At 41.6% G+C, this 14,950-nt stretch overlaps 1 protein-coding gene across 2 annotated transcripts in view; it reads left to right on the top strand.

The window, feature by feature from the left end:
* The window catches only part of LOC125770140 (neuroligin-4, X-linked-like), a 147,361-nt gene that overhangs the window by 67,127 nt on the left and 65,284 nt on the right, over positions 1–14,950 (top strand). Inside the window, exons 3-5 of one of the 2 annotated variants that reach the window (XM_049439459.1) lie at positions 4,714–5,472; positions 5,621–5,743; positions 14,788–14,929. In XM_049439459.1, the coding sequence (XP_049295416.1) occupies positions 5,167–5,472; positions 5,621–5,743; positions 14,788–14,929 (571 nt within the window). In that variant the 5' untranslated portion in view covers positions 4,714–5,166. Of the gene's footprint in view, positions 1–4,713; positions 5,473–5,620; positions 5,744–11,350; positions 12,604–14,787; positions 14,930–14,950 lie in introns of those variants that run through there. The other variant, XM_049439460.1, reaches the window with a different exon arrangement.

Here is a 14,950-nt window from a genome sequence, read left to right as displayed (position 1 = left end):
GTAATGCCGCTTTTTTTCGTGCTGCCGTACCGAAATCCAATGAGTTCCAGGAAGTGGAAGCGATGGCACTGCATGGAATCACTTTCGTACATGGGCTGAATTGGATTACAGCACAATGAAACGTGAAAGGTTCGAAAGATCTGCCAGTAATGGCAATGGCCTAGCGAAAGAGCGATCATCTCTGGTTCTGCTACTTGCCAAAAAAACGCCCGAAACACCAAACAGAAGAGCATCCGTTAGAAGCGCGGCATTCACGTGGAAACGATGCACAGAACCTTCCGCGAATCGTTTGGAAGCCCTACGCGACCGTAAACTACCGCCACGGTGGCGCACAATGTTTACAACGGGCAAGGTTTACTAACTTACCGATTCCGCCTGCACACTGTCGTCCCAGCAGCTCAGAATAGAAGATTTATTGGATTGAAAAATCATTATTCATAAAGCGAAAATTCATTGGCCCGTAAGGGTCCCGCGGCTAGCCAAAATGTTGCCGGCATTCGGTTTGGCTCCGTTTTTCGCGTAGGTCCCGATCGATTTACGATGGAAATACGATACGATGGTTGGAAGGAAGAAAAGCCCTTCTACCCTTACCCCCGGGGTCCGGTTTCGGTCGATTCGTAGTAAACATTTTATGAAGCGATCGTGATTAGAAAGCATAACATACGCTCCATGCTGGACCACTCCGTTAACGACTTGTTGTTTAGCTTTCAACGTGCGAGTCGAGCTTGCTTACTTGCGTCCCGGAGCAAAAACCTCCGGAAAGAAGGTATAAAAATTCATAAACTGTGAAGATAAATCGATCAATTGTGCTTCGCCTGCCAACAAACCCGACGGTCTATGATTGATAACGAGCTTCTGATACATTGCACATCGTTTGAGGGTTTAAATAAGCATAAACATAAGGGGATAAGCAATACCACCATAAAGCTAAGCTCGAAAGGACAATTATCGAAAGGAGCACCATACAGCGTTCTGGTGTGGAAACCCAAACGCTGCATCGCTTAATGCTACCGAAAGTGTTAAACATCTTTGCTTACAATCTTAATCTGCTATCGGGTTAAGGGGAAAAAGCCTCAGGCTGCCTACACACTTTCCAGCTTAACAGAATCTTTGTCCATCAGGGGAAGAACAGGGCTAAATGTGGCTTCTTTATCCAGAGTGGAGTTTAGTTTCACCAACCACTGACACTATCACAGAGCTTCGGATTGCTCGGTTTGTTCGGTTTTGCTCGGTGTGGTGTAATCTCTTAAGTCATCCGAACAGCTTGTTCACCCAGTGCTGTGCAACTGGAGGAATTAATTACAACCTTACCTTACACCTTGGCTTAGCTATGGCCCCGAGTAAAATCTATTAAACTTCTTAACGAACAACTATTGAAGAACAACCGTAACACTCAGGCAAAACGAAACACACTCACCCACACGACATTGCACTTTGGATTCCAATTTCCTGGGAATGGGTTCGCACACAACCACACCGTCGAAGCTTCCGTGTAGCGATAGTTCCGCATCCGTTGCGATCGCCAAAGTGTATGGGCAAAGTTTAAAGTTTGCGTAAAACTTTATGCACCCGAGGATCGAGTTCACGCGTTTTGGGCAAACTTTTTTTTTTGCAAGCTAAACTTTTCTAATCAACCCATTTTGGAAACGCATACAGTGCGGACTAACCAGCCAGCGGAATGGGGGTTTGCACTTGTTGGATGAGAGTGGTTTTGAAGCGTAAGCTAGAGAGGGGTCGTGTAGTAGCTTAGTGTCGGTGTAAAGTATTTAATCTTCTAATGGGTATTGCACCGTCTGAATAACTCCACAATTTCTTACTGTGTGGGGGGGTTTTCTTTGCTCCCCTTACAATCTCAAGCACTCACCCGAATCAAATGTAAAACTTGCTACTTTTTCTAATGTGCAAAGATCGTGTCTAATGGAGAAAGTAGATGGTGTGATGGGTTGTCTAATCATGAAATTAGCAAACGAGTCACTGCTGAATGTGGGACAAGTGTAAGAAGTGCAAAAGATTGCCCACCACCGAAGTGACTTCATCTTGAGCTGGAACTGCTTTGCTCAGCTGTAAGTATGTCTGAGTCTAGTGTCGGCGATGGTAAGTAATTCCATTTTGCCACGACCTCTCGGTCGCAACCTCACTAGTGTAAATGTGTAGTGCACTCACACCCCGAAAGGGGGTTGGACTCTGAAAACGGAACAAACGCCTTTTTGGTAAAATTGAGGTCGAGTGTACGAAAATAGCATACCCGAGAGTGCATGGCTTTCACATCCACGGACACGCGAACGAATGAACTTCAAACTCCGCTGGAGCGAACTTTCGCACGTTCGTCGTTTTTGTTTTGCACCAGAGCAAAACAGGGATTGGGGAGCAAGCTAACGGGTGCACTTTTGCAGCACATTTGGGGTGGAAAGTTTTGCTAACAAATTAATTTAATTTGTACCGATGCAAATCACGGCCAAATATGGCGTCCGTCGATACGCTGGTGGCGAAGGTGGTGCCACATTGGCTGGTTGGCGTGTTTTTGCGTAGCGAAAACGAAGCCGGTCAAAAAGTGAAGCTGAGCCGAAGGAAAGTTGCAATCCGAAGCATTTTGAACGAGGAAGGTTGAAGCGTCATCGATGCGCGCACTATGTGCAATCCGGAACTTTTCATCGACTTCGACAGTGTGAGAAACTACGCTTGGCTTCCTGTGTCGCTGGAAGGCAAATGTCTGCAAGAAGAATGGGACGGTGTCTTAGAAACACCAATTTGTGCTCGCGATGCAATCCACCAATGCCGGCACCAATGAGACCGTGCCGCGTACGGGAGCTATTTAAAGGCTTATACAGAAGTTTAAATGACTTTGAATTAAACCTTGCCCCCCCCCTGCTTTTTCTCGTTCCGTTCGGGTGTTTTTTGGTGGCTGTGAACGTTTGTGATGACTTCTACAAATCCAGTGGAATCACGCGATGCAATAGGAAATGTAGCAGCGCACAGTTAGGAAAGCGAACTCTAGCCAGCTCTAAACACCCGTCGGTGGGAACGTTTTATCTTTCTTAACAAGTTCGACCTAAAGAAGTTGGAACGTTATAAGAAGATATATTGCACATGGTAAGGGAATATAGTTTCATCATAACGAGTTTTGCTCATTAGTAGTTGTAAGGGAGATGAAATAATTAATATTAGCGTTTTGCTTGTTATGTTTGGTGAACGTACCTTGATGCTAATTCCCCAGTAAACGTAGCTAGCATGATATGTTTTAATGTTTAATACTTTCGAAGTTCATATCTACATCGAATATATCGCTTAACTCAGGAATTAAGACATTTTTTCCAAAACGATTTTTTATTTGAAGAGCATTTGGTGTTTGCTTACTAAAGGTATGCTAAAGGTTGCTTATTAAAGCTCACAGTGGTCTTTTCAATGCATCAGTAAGCTTTGAGTTAAACTTCCCTCTTTCTTCTTGGTTCAACGACCTTTTAATAGTGATGGGTAAATCCTAAATTTTTCCGGAGTCGGACTAATCCAACTCCGAAACATTCCGAAGCATATTCCGGAGTAACTACGGCATTATTTACGATCCCGGTCGTGGGACGGGGGAGAGGTTGTTTGGGGAGGGAGTAGGTAAAATCCATAGTTGCAATCGGAGATTGCTCCGAAGTTAACCCTAGATGCAGCACTGGATTTGGCCGGAGTAATTCGGTATCAACTCTGGAGTAATTCGGAGTCACTCCGGCTTTTCCCGGAATCTCGAAGTTTTAGGTCCTTGATGGACTAGGGGCTTGGAAAGATTCCTGTATTGCAGTTATTTGCCACCATCGTCATGAGTTAGTAGCAAAATTGCCCGTAGGCGAAGTCGGCGCAAGAACACTGTGTGACCAGGGGAATAAGATCGATGCCCACATGCCCACATTTAGGCATGAATCGAAAGCTAATGGATGTCGATAAGAAAAGATAATCGGGGGGAGATTATTCATTAGCTTTCAGATCGTGAGAGAATGTAGTGAAATTTTAAGGTCATTTAAAATAGATAGACAAATAATTATTGGCCATACTTGAACCTGATCAGAAAACAATACTGCGAGTAATAATCTTAAAAGAAATCTCTTTTAGCTTTAAAAGGATAGAATGGACAATTGACCTCATAAAGAAGATTAAATTTTCCTTGCCTATTGTATATGCACTTACCACGTACAACAGACACGTAAGATCTTGAACGAAGGTGTAATTAGATTACATTGAAACTATTTGAAAAATAATGTGAAGAATTTGGTACAAAATTGTGCATTACTTGCCTACGTCAATGCAACATCTTTACCAGCAACACCATTTATAAATCAATTGTATTACGAATAAATAAATAAATCGAACAAAGATGTAATAATCATTTGAAATGTGGATGAATGAAAATTAAATATCTCGACCAAGACCACCTTGCAAGCATTGAGAATTGAGCTGAAGTGCAAAAAAAAACCTTGATTATAAACATAATGATAATCATTGCTTCGTGTGTGTATCGTAAATATAAGTATAAAAACTATCAAAACAAAAATTTTAAAAATACTAAAAAATAATTGCAAATACTTCAATTAGTTAGTAAACAAATGAATAAATGAATAAACAAGTTTATTTATTAGAAGCAGATTGGTGTAGTTATATTGTTCAATAAATAATGTAATAAATAAAAAAAGTAACAATAACTTACCTGTATATTTCTTTTTCGTTTCGTTACAGATTCACACATCGAACGTGTTGATGTTATTTACCCTAGAAGAAAGTGAAAAGCAAAAGTGATTTTTTATGATTTTTTTTTATTATTTTGTGTAGTGATGTTTTTGAGAGAACATATTCCTCGTAAAGCATTCAGCGCAAACTCGTGTACCCTTTCAGGCAAGAGTGACAAGGTGAAGATCGTGTACAGGTAATTCGGTGCCATTATGCAGTGTGAGGTGCGTTGGAATTGAATTGGTAGTTGCAGCAAGGAATATTAATTGCAACCGTGAATTGAATCTGTCGATTCGCGTTAGCCTGCTTACGCCCGCCAGTAACGCGGTATGTTGTACGCGGACGGATTCTACCGCAATCGTCAAAGTACCCATACCATACCGTGTCATTCGTGTGCGTAGAATGGCCGATCCTCATGCGGGGAACCGGTAATGTTCCCCCATTCGTTAACCGCACTGTACAATGCAGGCCCACGATGGGCCAAAGCGATCCTACCGCCACGACCGTCAGCAGCAACAGCAGCAAGGGCCACACTTACCGGAGCCGGAAGTGAGCAGCCGTGTCACGTCCTGTTTGAGATTCGTGCTGCAAACGAAACTCGTCCCATTCCGTGCCACGATCTGGCTGTGGGTGCTGTGTGCCTGCAGCTTCGCCATTGTTCCTGCCCGGGCTGGACCGCGCTACAGTTCGCGCATCGTCGATACAAAGTCGGGCGCTATCCGGGGCGTTATCCTCGAGCTCAACTCGAAGCACCTCGAGCCAGTGGAGGTAAATTGAATTTGCTGCACGTTTCGTGCTCGATCATCGGGTGGTCGCAATGTGGCAACGTTTCGAAACAGGTCCCTGGACTGGTGAGAATGTGAAAACGTGTGTGTTTGCATTTTTTCTCTCTTTCTTTTTCGTTTGTTACATGAAGGTTTTTAAAGCTGTGCCGTACGCGACACCACCGATAGGAAGTTTACGTTTTGAGCCACCGAAGAAACTTCCACCGTGGAAAGGAACCAAACTGGCGGATACATTTGGATCCGTGTGCCCACAGGTAAGTTTATCATTTTTAATAATGTTTTTTCCAGTTTTGTAGTTTATAATCGAGCTAAGGTAAATCAATAAAGAGTTGTTAGTAGAACAAGAAAAATTTTATGCATTAAGAAAGATGCATGGAGACGCCCAGTCTTTCATTCTGCATTAGCACCATAGATGGAGACGCATGGTTGTTTACTTTGCATCTCAATCTAAATGGATTCAACCCTCAAAAGACAAAGCAAAGAGCGATAACCATTTCCATAATATCTATAATTATATGATTACGGTCCACAAGTAAAGCTAAATGTGTAGATTATCTTTGCAAGAGTCTTCAACACATGCAAACTAAGTCAGACAATGTATTATCCCTAATGACTTAGGCGGCGGATAAAGAAACGTCGCACACAATACGGCCAGAGAGTTTGATGTCTTCATGAATGGAAATATTTCAATAACCCATTATACAAGGCTTATGTCGGTGAATGGAAAAGCAAACCGCTGGCTGACTTTTGGGGCGTACAGCACGCACGCCATCAAATCCGCGCCTAATGGTCGCTGATGAGACGATTCCGTTCTTGAATTCTGTGCACGTTTCCCACCAGCAAGCATTCGTATGCGAACGTCCTGTTCCGTGCTGCTGTCCGCTTGAACGCACTGATGACGTGATTGCAGCCCGTACCAGCGGATGATAAATGGTGCCATCATCGTCGCTTCAGCACTGCTGGCAAATAGGTTTACAAGGAAAACAAAAAAAAACAGACAATGTGAGTAGAAGGCAAGAATAAAAATGGTTCCACTTATCCGGCAAATTCTTCAAACCAGCCACTAGAGGACAAAATTTATCCATTGCTCAAAAGCGTGTGCTTCAAATAGCCCCGGTGGCGAAGTAATTCTTACAATTCGCATTGCACTTACTCGAAAACCGTGCACCGGTCACGGGTGAAAGATGGTCCGAATCATTTTCCATTTCCTCACCAAGATGGAGTCAGCAGTTTCTTTTTTTTGTCACCCTTGCCTTCTTTGCGACGATTGCACCAACCAACTGCACCATTTTCCAATGCTCCAATCTGAAGCAACTTTACGTACTTTGTAGCCGTGGCGGTCCAGCAAAGAAAGCGGAACGTAAAATTCTCACCGGCAATCACCGAGAGTCCGAGAAGCTTTTTTATTCAATTGAATGGCGAAATATTTTAGCCTGCTGTGCCAGTTCGTGCTTAATGTGCACTACCCGGACTTGTTCAGGAAATTAATATCATAATTTTTTCACCATCTCCGGCACCGGAACGATACCGTCTGTCGCTTGTCGTTCATCGTCCTGAAGCGAGCCGGCGCTTTCTTTTATCGACCATTTGGCTTACGGACGGATTGAAGTGTAGTCGTGCGGCATGGAGTTTACTTTTGCGTAATTTCACCCTCACTTTACTGCCATCGAACTCGTCGCAATTCTTGCTCTGCTCGGAATAACAGCATTCGGGAAGATGCATTCGACTAGGGAGTGCTGTTCCTTTTTCTCTTTCATCGCAGAAGAATTCAAGCTTTCGATGAAGCATTTCGATGAAGTTTATGAAATCAAGAACGAATGGCGTGTTATATTTGGATGAACATGGGATAGTCATAATACAGTCACAGAAAAGTTAATTTTAAGTTAAGTAGAGAGTAATTAATATTTAATAATATTTTGAACAAAAGTAAATATATCAAAATGCTTAACAAAACAAATTAATACAAACGGGTAGAAGGAATGTTTGAAAAAAAAAAATAATAAAATACTTCCTTTGAAAAGCAAAATATTAACCGCTACATGTTATTAAATTATTAATTCCTTCACACAAATCAAATGAAATCTTCAAAGTATGGGAAAATTGAAATGTGTACTTTATAAGGTAACCACTTACAATGTATAACATTAATGCCACTTATAATAGTATTTAAAAATAATTCTTTCTAAATTTTTATCTTCTTGGCCATTTCTGGCTTATTAGACTTATGTTTAACAAGTCGCTGGATAGTCAGTCGTTGTTAAGGGGGGACGGCTCGGATGGGAATTTATACCCAGTCCTGTTGTGTGGAACTGGACTTTAATGCCTTCAATCTCCCTTCAATTTGCCTTTAGTGAAAAATTAAATTAAAATTGCTCGACAGCCCTGTTCGTTTAAATATTAAAAAATATATCCCACAACTTGTGTATAATGGAAAACCGAAAAAAAAGATTATTCAATTGTTTTTGAAAGTTATGGCATGTGTGTTCTTCAGAATCGGACCATTTTTGAAAATCTTTTTTTGGAAACAAAGCTCTTTTTGTTTCTTATCATACTTGTTTTCCCCCTTGATACATTCACGTGAATATATTCGCTTGGGTGGTAACATAACGTGAGGATTTCCGTCAGCCTAAACTTTTGCTTCATAACTTATATAAATAAATTAACTGTTTGCAAAAAAACAAACGCTTTACAGCCGCCAACGCTCAATACTATAAATCATTTAGCGTACAAATTGTGTGCAAAGCATATGTGCACTTGCAAAAAGCAATTTGCTCCACTGGGAACGATGGCGAAAATTTCAAACCGAAAGCAAGGTAAAAACTTCATCTCGGGAACAACATTTTACCGTCTCGTGGGAAACACCCAGACGCCGGTCACCCAGCGTCGTCAAAAATTCAGGTCAATTTCATGACTTTACAAAATGCCGCCAATGCCAATGGTCCTTAATGCTGGGCCGGGCCGGTCGGGTAAGAATGGGAAGGATGGAGGTTTCAAACGAGCACACATACAGCGGCCAAACACATACTCGTTGCATTAAATTGTCGACAAATGGCTAATGAAAAATAAGCTCCGTGGGTGAGAAGGAAATTGTCGAAAGTGGCCAAAAAGGAATGGAACCGACTGCCACGATGTCTTTTGCGCGGTGCGAATCCCATCTGTTTCCGCTTTAATTCGCACACATCATCGTCAGGGCCGTTTTGCTTGCTGTTGAATTGGGTGGAGGGAGCAGGAGGGAAGTGAAAGAGGTGGGTAGTGCACTGAGGGTCATTCTCATACATACATCGTGTATGAACGCCCACACTGGGCACATTTCAAACGCACCGGAGCTCACCGACACGTATATGTTTAACGGCCACCGTTGGTAACGTACTATTACGGAAGTGGCACTAGCTTTTCTTCGGTACCCCCCTCCACTTGGGGCGGGTTGGAAAACTCGGTCCCTTCCTGAACTCGACACAATCATTACAATATTTTACCGGAGCTTTCTCTTTCACAAAAGCACACAGACACAAGCTCCGAAATACTCCATCCGTTCGACTGATGAGCCGACTACACGAGAAACGCTTACTGCCTTACCGAATGCGGTAGGGTTTTCCCCCTTCTTTCTCGAGGGTAAAATTGTCTCCACCACCCTCAACCCACTCTCGTGACAATTCGCGCATATGGCAAAGGAAATGGGAAGCCATTAAAGGCAAACAACCGGCTGGCAACACTGCTGCCGGAATATTTGCTAACCGACGACAGTGTCTACTTGTGCCGGCGCTAGAGGTAGGACGACATTTTTATTCATCTTTTCGTATTTTCTTTTACTTTTTGCACAACCACGAAACAGGCCTCGAGCGATCGAATGAGTGTAGAGGGATGGGCGCCGATTGTGCAAAGTAGGGGGCGGGAAGCATGAAGCATGAACGATAAAAATGGCAAACTGAAGTATCATGAAAATTTCATCACCAACTCTTTCCTTTGCTAGGTGCTTTGATTCAAGGCGGAAGCACTTGCAGACGATTTAATACAATGAAAAAAAAATACATGAAAAGGGATCAAACAAAGAAAATGAGCTTTTTTGCTTGGTAGAGTAAGAGTAAACTATTTAACAAGAAAGGTAAATGTGGCATTAATCCGGGAAGAGCCTTTTCCATTGTAATAACAAATTATCGAAGTAATTGTACAAGATACGCAAATACTTGTTTGCGGTGTGAAATTATTTGCTTAACTTTGTTTAATTTTGGTTAAACTGTTTAAAAATATTTTCTTCAAAATGAACCGTGTCTGTTTTTATACTTAGTATAATTTTTTATCTTTGCTTAATCACAATTAACATTTCCTTTTTTATTTAAGAATGTTATATTAAATGTATCAAATTTTATAGGAATCCTCCTTACACGTTTTAATAAATTCATTAAATGTTTACATAATTTTTGAAAAAATCTTTATTTAAGCGAATTGACATATTGACTGCAAAACCGATAATGGCAAAAAATAAAAACTTCAATTGGGAATGATACAATTTTCTCATGTTTTACCAAACAGAGCAGATTTATTTAGCAAAGTGTAAATAAGAAATTTAACATCTTGCTTTAGAAAACAAAGTTCATTACACACTAAACGCTAATATTTATCATTAAATGAAGTTAAGCCTATTATCCGTGATATTCGCTAAGGCCCGGGTCTATGAAAATGTTGCGGCAACATTTGTTCCCAAATCGTATGGACGAAATGTCAAATTCTTGCTGCGGGAACAATTTTGTTGCAAAAGAAACAAATCGATTTGTTTCATCTTCGAATGTTGCCGCAACAAATCTATATACCTTGGTATTACGTGCCTCGACTCAGTATTGTATTTGCACGTTGAAGATCCTTTTTCGAGCGTCCAAAATTACATAAAATGGATGATACACTCCCTATTTCGACAAATTTACTTTGAATATAATTATTTATTTTCCGATTATTTCATTAGAAAAATTTCAAACAAATGTCATCTGCCGTTTTGACATAAAAATGTGCCTTGTTGCATGTTCCATTTTTGATATTCATAGACCATCTCATTTTGTTGCCATTGAAGAAATGTTGCCGCAACATTTTCATAGACCCCGGCCTTACCCGGCAAGGGCGGAGTCCCGATAAGCACGGATCGGCAGTTCCACTGTATCTATTTACTTATTAATATTTTGATTATTATGGCTTTTGCCGTATAACCGGCACTGCTTATGCTGATGTTAAGAAAGGGCATTTACTTCTAGTATTTTTCCGAATCCTGGAAATAGTCGGTTGCTATTGTTGTGGGTTAAATATGTCCTATTGCTTTGTTTGCTTTGGGTTATCCACTACCATTGTTGTATCCAGAACTATTGTATTGTGAAGTGTTGTTCATGTTGGTAATATTGTTTATTGTTGTTGATGATGGTGTGTTTCGATAACGATTTTGTCGCTCGTATATTGGATCAAACAACTCATAAAAAAAAATAAAATCAAGCAGGTAAAACAAAAGAAAACCTGTTATGTCTTACTTCTTTTTAAGGTCTTGGTGATTTATAAAATGCTTTATTATTTAAATAATTCATTCCGGTTTTATATTGTATTATTAATATTTTAACTATGTTTTGATACTAATTTATATTATAGAGAGTGTTTGATTTTTCCAATGTAGTTTGTATCATATTTGAAAAATGATCCTGATGAATATTTCTGATTTTTTTTGTTTTTAAAAAAACTTAAACTTTTGCCGTACAAAATAAAAAATATACTATTAACAATTTGAATGAAATTGAAATATCAGGTCACTGACAAAATTTTAGTCAATTTCCAAAAGTAAAAGAAAACATATTTTAATGGTTCATAAAGTATGGTATAAATCTTTACGACACAGGCATTTGCTACGCATATGGTCTTTCTAAAATAATGATGATACTTAGAGCATATTTTTGCATTTGATGATGTCTTTAACCAACTATTCTTGTGTCTCATCTACTTCACAACCCTTCAACGGACATTCTTAACACACACTTGCTCCCGGGCATATATGCATAATCATGTGCTATGGCATGGCAATATTGCAATTTCAATTATTGAAGCCATTTTCCCTGGTTGTCAAGTGTAGAAGTGGCATTTTTCCACTTTTGCTTCTCATTGCCTTGTGTTTCGAGCGCTCGGTTCGAGTGCTTATCTGCAAGCGACTATTGTTCCTTACGACCTAGACACACATACATACGACAACAACTGCAGAAAAAAACGACCCAACTTCGTGAGCTGTGTGCAGGAAACGACACCTTCGAAATGGATGCAGATAATCTTTTAAACTTTTCTTTTCTTCATCGATTTTCTTTCATGGCCACGTAAAATGGAGCATTCTTGTCCATTTACCCAAACTAAGGCACTTTGCCTTAGCACCAGCTTTGGTGGTGCTTTTTTCAGTAACGCAGAACGGCAGTTTTCGCTGGAAGGACTTTTGCCAGGAAACGATGATCAATAATAGGAACGGTAACCGGGGGAGCAAGAATAGGCAATGGTGTTTTCGGAAAGTTTTCTACTCCGTAAGCACTCTTCGGATGATGGAGCGTGAGAACACTTGAACGGAACTAACGTCCACGTTGCGAAATATCGGTACGACACGCTTACAGGCTGGAAGGCTGGATATCTAATCGAGTTGCGCGTGTACGTGCAGGCAAGAAGCTTACTATCCTTCAAACAAGTCATTTATGACACCTTTCCTCAATTCGTTGCCTTGAGCTTGATCGATATCCATCGTGCTGGGTGACTACGAAGACACACTTGCTGTAACACCTTCCGGGCCTTCAAACGTAAGCGGATGGGTAAAAGTCAATATTCATCCATCACTTTCCTCGCCACGTATTGGCGATGGCTGACGAGCTCCATTCACCAGCGCCCTGTGGTGCAGGAAAACTAAGCCCGGAAAGCGACATAAAAAGAAAACCACCGTTAAAGAGTCATTTGTTTGAGTGTGCGATGGGCGTGTTTATTGGCACACCAGTTTTAGCTCAAGTGCGAAGTAACGATTCGGGTGGTGGCCATCAGGTGAAGTGGTTCTCTTCCCAACCCAGCCGGGAGGCAGCACATCTTGTCGATATCCTTTCGATAAACCATCATAAGTTTTTTGGTGAGAGTGGAAAATTTTCTCATTATCGTTACAAATATTACTTCTCCTGGGGTAAGCCGCATGCCGGAACGCCGACAAACCATCTGCTGTGTACAGTGAGGAAGCGTACAAGATGGAAACTGTTGAGATTCCAGCATCGTCATCGGTTTTTAATTTCGATAAAAGTGAAGTGCATACTGCGGAAAACGAAGTTTCCAATTTTCCGACCAGTTTGCCCTGACCTTACCCACATCCCTGGCCTGTGCTGGATGCTTCACCGCTTGATTTGCGGTTTTCTGCGTGATACTAGAGGGTTTGTATGCGTTCAAGTTGCCAACTTCATACTGCGGAGGCTTTCGTAGAAGGGTTCATGGTTTCATGTGAACGAACAACCAAAGCCTTGGAAAAGTGTGGGATTTTTGGGGGTGTTTGGGTAGTTCGGCAGTCGGTGGTGTTTCACCACCGGCAAGATGCAGATGCTTTAGGCGAATCTTTTGCTCCACGTTACTCGAAGACGAGCCCCAAATGGCATTTGAGGATACGCTTCAAACAAACCGTACCCATCCGTTCGATACCGTCGGACACCGTACTAAACCCAAACTGTTATGTTGGATGCGTTTTTGGGTTAGGAAATATTCTTTCATTTCTATCCGTTACTTCACGTTCCCCTATCATCAGGAATGCCGACGAGGGAGAGAGATGAACTTTTCCGCCTTCTGAAGTGAAGTTGCAAGAGCTTGCAAGTTGCATGCAGTTGCAGAAAATAAGTGGAAAGTGTGAGTTGCGCATTTCTAAATAACGAGTTTACTCACCACGCTCGAGGTATCTTGGCAGACCTTGCAAGTTGTTCGGGGTGCAAGTGTGTGGCCTTGGTTTGAAGGGCGCAACTCTTGCATTTGGAATACATTAGCGATTTTTCATGCATGAAATCATCATAACTACAATGTGCGGTATGGGTTTTATGCTTCATCGAAGTTGATTGGGTGCGGTTAGGTGTTATGAACGGACATCACATTTTTAAGTGTTTGTATGGTTTTGTTTCACTTGTTTGTCCAAGGAATTGTTGCTTTGAAGTCTTCAAAAGTTTCTAAACGGTAGTCAAATCATAAAAAAGCAACTACTCGAAAGAATTCCTATATTGCGCTGTAGGTATATACACTAAACATTAAAAGATGCACAACGTCTTGACATAATAGTGAATATCAGTTTCAAATAGACATAAGAATAGAGCTGCGCAAGGATGCATAAGGCTTTAGGACTCTTTCGTTTCAAATCCATTAAATTAAATTAACTAATTGATCGATAAACAAGTGAAACCTGAAGCATTAGCAAACAAAACTTCCAGTGCCACTAGTGTTGATTTAACAACCGGAGCTCAAGAGCTTAGACCGCTAATGAATAGCCCGTTGGGTAAACAACTTACAGTGGAACAAAAATCCTACTCGATCATCGCCTCGATAAACCCCAAACCCTTAGCTGACGAAACAGATTGGTTTGTTTACCAGCTGCAGCTTAAGAGCAATCAACGCTCTCCTTCCTTCCTTGAACATGGCACCCACGAGCCGTGAGCAAAACCACAACTCGAGACGATGCATCATCGAGCATCGGTCGTGGTACAAATTGGTCGAAAAACAAGAACCTGATTGTGGGGAAAATTATCCCGAATCGAAAGACCAATCATCCTCACCACCATCGGCGGTAGAATGGACCCGCGTCGCTGACGTCGGTTGAAGATTGAGATCAATTTTAAAATCTATCCTTTCTGGCTAATGTTCTTGTTTCTCGCTCGGGAAGGCGACCAACAGAAAGGTCAGTAAATCACTGCATCCAGAAACTGCAAATTGCACTTTGGCTCCACGCGATGGCAGTGCTTTTTGTGACATCAGACCGTGCCACCGGCATCGTCTGTCTCGGTGTTCGTTTTTCCAAATTGAACATTTCCATTAAGCACCGTGGTACCGCGGGCTACCGTAGCAAGCACAAACGTTTTATCATCGAACCCACTGACTAGAGCAGATTGCAGATCGTAACGTTCGTGCTTCTCATCGAGCGGGTTGCCTTCAGTTGTGAAATAACTGTTCATAACTCTCATATATCTGTATGCTTTTTTTGTTTGTTTGTTTCTTCTTTCATTCTTGTCCCATCGTTCCCTGTTTGTGCTTTTACAATTCCCGTCTAATCCGTGTACTTCGGCCATCTTTGCAGAGTTTTCCCGACATCAGCAATCGGACGGCGGCACTACTCTCGATGCCGAAAGGGCGTTACCAGCATCTGAAGCGACTGCAACCATTGCTGGCGAACCAGAGCGAGGACTGTCTGACGCTCAACATTTACGTCCCCGGAAGTGGTAAGTTCGCATTGTTAGTGT

Source organism: Anopheles funestus, chromosome 3RL, assembly GCF_943734845.2.
Source record: "Anopheles funestus chromosome 3RL, idAnoFuneDA-416_04, whole genome shotgun sequence".
Classification (NCBI taxonomy): domain Eukaryota; kingdom Metazoa; phylum Arthropoda; class Insecta; order Diptera; family Culicidae; genus Anopheles; species Anopheles funestus.
This window is presented reverse-complemented; position numbering and strand designations above follow the sequence as displayed.